At 42.2% G+C, this 8,846-nt stretch overlaps 1 protein-coding gene across 2 annotated transcripts in view; it reads right to left on the reverse strand.

Annotated features, from left to right (window-relative positions):
* LOC139406899 (inositol 1,4,5-trisphosphate-gated calcium channel ITPR2-like) overlaps window positions 1-8,846 on the reverse strand; it is a 156,386-nt gene that overhangs the window by 17,714 nt on the left and 129,826 nt on the right. For both annotated transcript variants that reach the window (XM_071150040.1, XM_071150049.1), the window contains exon 54: window positions 7,249-7,409. In XM_071150040.1, the coding sequence (XP_071006141.1) occupies window positions 7,249-7,409 (161 nt within the window). The remainder of the gene's footprint in view (window positions 1-7,248; window positions 7,410-8,846) is intronic.

Genomic DNA, 8,846 nt, shown 5'->3' on the forward strand with positions numbered 1-8,846 from the left:
CATGGCCCTTGCTTATTTGGCTAGTCACTCTCTGACATAGCACCACCCCTAGCGTACACGCTATGGATGTGACAAATAGAAACATTCTCTTACTGTTTAAACATCCATTTTAAATTGGTTTTCCATGAAAAAAATATGAAAAATTCCACACAAATTCACAATGCAGATGGTCTACATTGCGCTTACTGCAGAGAGAAAGCTACTTTTTTATTATTTATGCTGCTGCTACTGCGGCTTTTCAAGAGAGTGGCGCATGTAGCTTGTTATTGTCATCCAATCACAAGTCATCAAACTGGCACTAGGCTACAGTCAGAGCTAGAGCCTTGTGGCAAGATATTAAGAGATATCTAGGCTAATGAATGGAAGATGGAAATCTAAAGTACCGTAGACTCAATTATCATAACGTTAGCTAGCTTAACTAGCTTTTCTCTTCTCTCGGTCAGTCAAGACAGATACTAGGTAATCAGATGAGATGATAACTAGTTAGTCTACCAGAGCGAGTTGACTTGGTTGCCATATCCCCCTCCCCTGCTACCCTCCTCACTCAGACGCACACCGCATGGCCCCTCCCCGGCTCGCTGCTTGAGCTGCTGCTCTGCTTCCCTCTCACTCGTACATTACAGGGCCAGTTTATGAAGTAGCTCCTCCTACTAAAGTTACAGCATTGATGCATTAGGTATTTGTTTCATTTGAATTTGACCCTTTATGATGATTACCAGGACCAGGTAGTTTTGTGATGACTGCAATGCTATTAAAATTGTGGAGAAAAAAATAATTCACACTTAGGAATTTTCAGTTAACAATCCAAATTTTGTTGAAATTTATTTTAACGGTCACACCCCTAGTGCACATTTTACATCACATGACCCATCCACTTCCATAACCAACCCTAGTGGGCTGTAGTACACTACACTGGTATCAAACACTACAACGGTAGAAAACCAAGCAGCACGTGATTGTGTTATCCAGCATCTTGAGAAAGAGCACCAACGTTGTTCAATACACGCATCTCTGCTGGAGACTGTACAACAGGATGTGCTGCCTTCTGCTTGACTCACCTAGGTTAACATAGACACAAAGAGAGGAGTGTGTGTGTGTATGTGTGTGTGAGAGAGTGAGAGAGACTGTGCGGCGTGTGTGTACGCATTTGTGTGTGCCCCCCACCAGGACATTTTGACCTTTGGCCTCTCTATAGATCACGAGTTCAGAGGCTCCTCACCGCCGTCTTCCCCTCTCCTGTTGCCGCCGACAACCGACAAGTGACGGCCACGTTGCTAAGGAATAATTGACTCGTGGCGTGATAATGCGCGTGTGAGAGAGTGAGTGAGTGTCAAAGCGAGCGAGAGAGAGCGAGCGAGCGGGACAGGAGAACACGTGCCAGGCAGGGCTGAGCTATTAGCAGGCCACTTGAGATAGGTTATGTAACAGAGCTGTGGCTGCAGTGCCTTCAGAAAGTAGTCACATCCCTTGACTTTGTATTAAATAGAACAATTTTGTCACTTGCCTACACACACTACACCATAACATCAATGTTTTTATATATATATATATATTTATATATTTTTTTAATTTATTTTTTTTACAAATTAATACAAAATCAAAAGCTGAAGTATTCATCCCATTTGTTATGGCAAGCCTAAAAAAGTTCAGGAGTAAAAATGTGCTTAACAAGTCACATAAGTTGCATGGACTCGGGGTGCAATAATAGTGTTTAACATAATTTTTTATGACAACCTCATCTCTGTACCCCACACATACAATTATCTGTACGGTCCCTCAGTCGAGTCAGTGAATTTCAAACACATATTCAATTCACAAAAACCAGAGCGGTTTTCCAATGCCTCGCAAAGAAGGGTACCTATTGGTATATGGGTAAAAATAAAAAGCAGACATTGAATATCATGGAGCACGGTAATTACACTTTAGATGGTGTATCAATACACCCAGTCACTACAAAGTTACAGCTGTTGTTCCTAACTCAGTTGCCGGAGAGCAAGGAAACCGCTCAGGGATTTCACCATGAGGCCAATGGTGACTTTGAAACAGTTACAGAGTTTAATGGCTGTGATAGGAGCACGGACTGTAGTTACTCCACAATATAACCTAATTGACAAGAGTGAAAAAGAGGAAGCCTGAATAGCAGTCACCAACCTTTTGAGTAAAGATCACTTTCACAGTCAAAAAGCAAGCAGAGATCTACCGCTCAGATTTGTTTTAAAACATGACTTAAAAAATGTAACACTAACTTAATAAAACGGTAATGTAGGAATGAGGTTTGTGCAGTAGGCAGGCCTAATACGCAGAATATTGGCAATATGTCCGGCTGTCAATATTGTTCTTCTCAGACCATATTATATTTCAATACTCAATCTTTGATAAAATAGATCATTTGGTGTAGCACTTGCGAGGCACAGCTGAGTATAAATAGATTTTTTTTTTTACTTCACTGGACTGATGCTAAACTACATGTGGACACCACCTCAAATGATTGGATTCTACTATTTCAGTCACGCTCGTTGCTGACAGGTGTATAAAATCGAGCACACAGCCATGCAATCTCCAGAGGTAAAACAAATTAAGTAAAATTACGACGTCAGCGATGTTCAGGTCGGAAAGTCGGGGCTCTAGAAAGATGCCCAGGTTTAAGACTTGGAATTCCGAATTGGATGACCCTTCAAAACAATTTTTCCCAGTCGGATCTAATTTTTTCCCCCAGAGTTCACAGGTGTCTTGAACGCACTGAAGTCGGAAATGTCTGAGTTTCCAGTTGTCCTGAACATGGCATTAGTCTCAGCAAAGGGTCAGCCTCTCACGGTCTCTGCTCTCTCCTTCCTTTCCTCGTGTGAGACTGACCAGAGACAGGGGACGCAGTCTTCCGTCTGATGGCGAACCTTGAGCCACACCGCATCTGCCTCAAGCGCAAATTGTTGTTCCTATGACCAGTGAACGTGAAATATTCCTCAAAAGACACGATGAGCTGCTAATAATAATAAAAACACAGGGCTACTCATTCACTGCAGCGCAAGTGGGAGTAGGCATCTTTATGTTTTGTAATAGTGTTGAATAAAAACAGTTTGGACAGTGCTGAATTAAAAATGTAACATTAACTCATTTCTAAAAACATCAGCTCCTTGCTGTATTATTTGAGTCTCTCTGGTCATGGTTTTAAAAGTTATGAAATCTCACATAGGCTAGTATTAAACTTGTAGGCACTGCGATTTGAGCTATTCCATTGGCTAGCGCAGTAGGCCCACTAGATTTAGCCACAGACCTCCTGGTCGCTGGGTAAGCGGAGTGTGTCTTTTCAGACAAATTAAATAGTTACAAATGGGAACACTGCCTACCCGGTGCGCAGGACTTCGAAATCAAATGCACCTACCACCAACAGCGCAACACAAAAAAAAGCACAAGCCTTTATCTTTGGCTTGGCTTTTCTACAGAAATGTTGGTGATTGACTAGGAATGCCTTGAAGATCGACCGGTTGGTGACCACTGCTGTACAGAATAAAAAATATTCCAAAACATGCATCCTGTTTGCAACAAGGCACTAAAAGTAATGGTGGCTAAGCAAAAAAGGTGGCTAAGCAACTAACTTTTAGTCCTGAATACAAAGCGTTATGTTTGGGGAAAATCCATTACAACACATTACTGATTACCACTCTCCATATTTTCAAGCATAGTGGTGGCTGCATTATGTTATGGGTATGCTAGTAATCGTTAAGGACTGGGGAGTTGTTTAGGATAAAAAAGAGAATGGAACGAAGGACAGGCAAAATCCTAGCGAAAAACCTGGTTCAGTCTGCTTTCCACACTGGGAGAGGAATTGACCTTCCAGCATGACAATAACCTAAAACACATGTCTACACTGAAGTTGTTTACAAAGAAGACCGTGGCTGTTCCTGAGTGGCAAAGTTACAGTTGTAACTTAAACCTACTTGAAAACGTCCCTGAAAATGGTTGTCTAGAAATGATCAACAGCCAATTTGACAGAGCTTGAAGAATTTTTAAAAGAATAAAATGGGCAAATGTTGCACAATCCAGGTGTGGAAAGCTCTTCGAGACACTCACAGCTGTAATCGCTGCCAAAGGTGCTTCCAAAAAGTACTCACTCAGGGGTGTGAACAATTATGTAAATGAGATATTTCTGTATTTCATTTTCAATAAATTAGCTACATTTTCTAAAAACATGTTTTCACTTTGTCATTATCAGGCATTGTGTGTAGATGGGTGAGATTTTGCTCAGGGCCGTTTACAGTGCAGTCGGGGAGTATTCAGACCCCTTCCCTTAATTCAACATTTGTTACGTTACAGCCTTATTCTAAAATTGACAATTATTTCCCCCCATCAATCTACACACAACACCCCATTACGACAAAGCGAAAACTTTTTTTTTTCAAAAACAGAAATACCTTTACTACATAAGTATTGAGACCCATTGTTATGACACTCGAAATTGAGCTCAGGTGCATCCTGTTTCCATTGGTCATCCATTTATATTTCTACAACTTGAGTCCATCTGTGGTAAATTCAATTGAACATGATTTGGAAAGGCAAACACCTGTCTATATAAGGTCCCCAAGTTGACAGTGCATGTCAGAGCAAAAACCAAGCCATGAGGTCCGAAGGAATTGTCTGCAGCGCTCCGAGACAGGATTGTGCCGAGGCACAGATCTGGGGAAGGGTTACAAAAAATGTATGCATCATTGAAGGTCCCCAAGAACACAGTGGCCTCCATCATTCTTAAATGAAAGAAGTTTGGAACCACCAAGAATCTCCCTGAAGCTGGCCGCCCAGCCAAACTTAGCAATTGGGGGAAAAGGGCCTTGGTCAAGGAGGTGACCAAGCATCCCGACGGTCACTCTAACAGAGCTCCAGAGTTCCTCTGTGGTGATGGGAGAACCTTCCAGAATGACAACCATCTCTGCAGCACTCCACCAGTCAGGCCTTTGTGATAGTGACCAGACGGAAGCCACTCCTCAGTAAAAGGCACATGACAGTCCGCTTTGAGTTTGCCAAAAGGCACCTGAAGGACTCAGACCATGAGAAGCAAAATTATCTGGTCCATGAAACCAAGATTAAACTCTTTGGCCTAAACGTAAAGTGTCATGTCTGGAGGAATGTTTTTCAGCGGCAGGGACTGGGAGACTAGTCAGGATCGAGGGAAAGATGAACAGAGCAAAGTACAGAGAGATTCTTGATGAAAACCTGCTCCAGAGCGCTCAGGACCTCAGACTGGGGCGACGGCTCACCTTCCAACAGGATAACGGCCCTAAGCATACAGCCAAGACAACGCAGGAGAGGCTTCAGGACAAGTCTGTGAATGTCCTTGAGCCCAACCAGAGGCCGGACATAAACACAATCGAACATCTCTGGAGAGACCTGAAAATAGCTGTGCAGCAACACTCCCATCCAACCTGACAGAGCTTGAGAGGATCTGCAGAGAAGAAGTGGAGAAACTCCCAAAATACAGGTGTGCGAAGTGTGTAGCGTCATACCCAAGAAGACTCGAGGCTATAATCGCTGCCAAAGGTGCTTCAACAAAGTACTGAGTAAAGGGTCTGAATACTTATGTAAATGTTATCAGTTTTTAAAATGTTTAATACATTTGCAAACATTTCTAAAAACCTGTTTTTGCTTTGTCATTATGTGGCATTGTGTGTAGATTGAGGGGGAAAAAACTATGAAAAAAGAAACCATTTTAGAATAAGGCTGTAACAAAATGTGGAAAAAAGTCAAGGGGTCTGAACACTTTACGAATGCACTGTAATTCTGCATTTACCAGGCGGACACACTCATTCTCAGAGTCTTGGAAACTGTGTTTTGTGTTTGTGTGTGTACATGCGTACGTGCATATGTGATACTCTCCTCAGGTGTCAGTGCACTGGGTACAGACAGTGAGGGAGAGCGGTGGAAAGACTGTGTTAATTAGCTAGTCCACCCCTCAGACTGAGTAAGGACTGCGGTGTGCGTGTTCACCTAAAGCAGACTGCAGAGGACACAGCCTGAGGTCCGCAATGCACTTTAGTGCTGTCTAATACAGCAACTAATGACATGTCAACAGGATAGACTAAATATTTCTCAGAGCTGAACGTACACAGACCTTGATCTTATATTGTTCAGAAGAGATACAGATCTGGGACTGACTATTGTCTATAAATCCAGGTTGCTTTCTGCCAATCGCAGTGTTTATAGGGCCAACATCTAAAGAGAAGTACATCTACAACTCCTGACTCACCATGACGTCACCATGCACCAGTACCTCAGTCTGACTGGCCATCACTTCTTTAAAACGTGTTAATTACATTCAGTCGTCAACTATTTGTTATGCAAATAACCTCTTGGCAACCAACTAAAACCCCTTCTGATAAAGCTTTATTTAAAGCATCCAGCTATAATGCTTTATAACATGTTATAATCATGTATGTGCTTTAGTAATGTCTTATAACAAGACAAATAATATGTTATGCATCTGTTTGTGATGTTTCAACACTTCAACAGATTGAAACTCGCTGGTATTAGTCAGGATCATTATGAGATGATTACAAGGGGTTTAAGACATGGGTATGACAACTCTAACAATGCATTAGAAGTGCATCATAACAGCTCGTACATAAATGCCCCCTATGTATTGCTTTTTTCCCCAGACAGGTTGTGGCACGTTGCCACCCTCACTGAATGTCAATAGCAAAACCCCAGGAGGGAGAAAGATCAGAGTGGAAGTCCCTAGTTTAGGAGAAGTGCACTGTAGCATTATAACCAAGTCTAAGAAAAAGTCTGCAGCAGAGGCTGATGATTCACAGTCAGACCGGAACACAGTTATCATTTTAGTCATTTAGCAGACGCTCTTACCCAGAGCAACTTAGGGTTAAGTACCTTGCTCAAGGGCACGTCGGCAGATTTTTCACTGCCTCTGGCTGCTGAGGACACCTCGAGATGCTACGGCGACTGCATACATTTAAAGGACAAACTGTGTTTGTGCGAGTGTGTGTGTACTCATAACAGACATAGTACACATATAAAAACAGACAATACCTTTCAAATGGCAGTGACACCAAGGAGTCCGAATTCAAACGAACCAACACTGTTTTCACATTCAACACAGATGAGGTTCAAATATAAAATCCTGACTCATCATTGCATCACCAGTACCTTGGTGCTAAAATAGACACCGTTCTATCATGCAACACAGAGGTGTTTGAGGGGAAGACCTGTGTAGATCATGGAAGAAGTAGCTCACCAACTACCCACCTTGATCATCTGGGCCACGTAGCTTTCTGGGCCGGTGTACTCTGTGGGGTCCTTCACCCTCACCAGAACCAGGAAGTACAGATAGTGCCACATGTTGTGTTCCGACGTGATGTGCTCCTCAAAGGACACCGTCTTGTTGTCAAACTTATCCCTCTCCAACCCTGAGTGAGGAAAAACAGTACTTATTCACTGATATACCAATTCACTGATACACCAATTCACTTTACATTTGTCATATCCTGCAGTTCCGTTGCCGTTCTTAATTATATTTTTGAGCCTCTCTATTTGGGGTGTGCCGAGTACTCGGACAAAACGAGTATTGTAACGGATATGGAGAACTTTCCAAATACAATTGACAAGTATTTTTGTAATTATCTGTGATTGGAAAAATGTAATTGTCAGCTGACAGCACACATCTCTTTCACTCAAACAGTGTGAAGCACTCTGTGCTCTAAACAACTAAAGGCTAGTGCTTCGGTCTGTAAACAAATGGGCGGCAATTACTGTTATTATTTATTCTCACCCAGGCATGTTTACCGAGCGACAGATCAATAGAAAATAAAATGACAAACGTAGATAGTTTATTTTTCATTGTACAAATGTTGTGGCATAAGTGTCGGGAGAGAAAAGGTTTCCTCACAAAAGTTGAACAATATATGGGAGATAGCCAATGTTCATCTAAATATGTGTCTAGAATAAATGCAGGCAATATAGTCATTTTTGGTTGTTGAAAAGTCAGCCAGCCAGCCACACACACACGAAGTCGGAAGTTTACACATACCTTCCCAAATAAATGTATACTCAGTTTTTCACAATTCTTGAAATTTAATCCAAGTAAAAATTCCCTGCCTTAGGTCAGGTTAGATCCTAAGATCACCACTTTATTTTAAGAATGTGAAATGTCAGAATAATACGAGAGAATGACTTATTTCATCTTTTATTTTTTTCATCACATTCCCAGTGGGTCAGAAGTTAACATACACTCAATTAGTATTTGGTAGCATTGCCTTTAAATTGTTTAACTTGGGTCAAATGTTTCGGGTAGCCTTCCACAAGCTTCCCACATTAAGTTGGGTGAATTTTGGCCCATTCCTCTGACAGAGCTGGTGTAAAAAGTCAGGTTTCTAGGCCTCCTTGCTCGCACACGCTTTTTCAGTTCTGCCCACAAATTTTCTATGGGATTGAGGTCAGGGCTTTGTGATGGCCACTCCAATACTTTGACTTTGTTGTCCTCAAGCCATTTTGCCACAACTTTGGAAGCATGCTTGGGGTCATTGTCCATTTGGAAGACCCATTTGCAACCAAGCTTTAACTTCCTGACTGATGTCATGAGATGTTGCTTCAATATACCCGCATAATTTTCCCCCTTCATGATGCCATCGACTGTGTGAAGTACACCAGTCCCTCCTGCAGCAAAGCACCCCCACAACATGATGCTGCCACCCCTGTGCTTCACGATTGGGATGGTGTTCTTTGGCTTGCAAGCCTCCCCCTTTTCCCCCAATCATAACAATGGTCATTATGGCCAAACAGTTCTATTTTTGTTTCATCAGACCAGAGGACATTTCTCCAAAAAGTACCATCTTTTTCCCCATCTG

Source organism: Oncorhynchus clarkii, chromosome 1, assembly GCF_045791955.1.
Source record: "Oncorhynchus clarkii lewisi isolate Uvic-CL-2024 chromosome 1, UVic_Ocla_1.0, whole genome shotgun sequence".
In the NCBI taxonomy this organism is placed as follows: domain Eukaryota; kingdom Metazoa; phylum Chordata; class Actinopteri; order Salmoniformes; family Salmonidae; genus Oncorhynchus; species Oncorhynchus clarkii.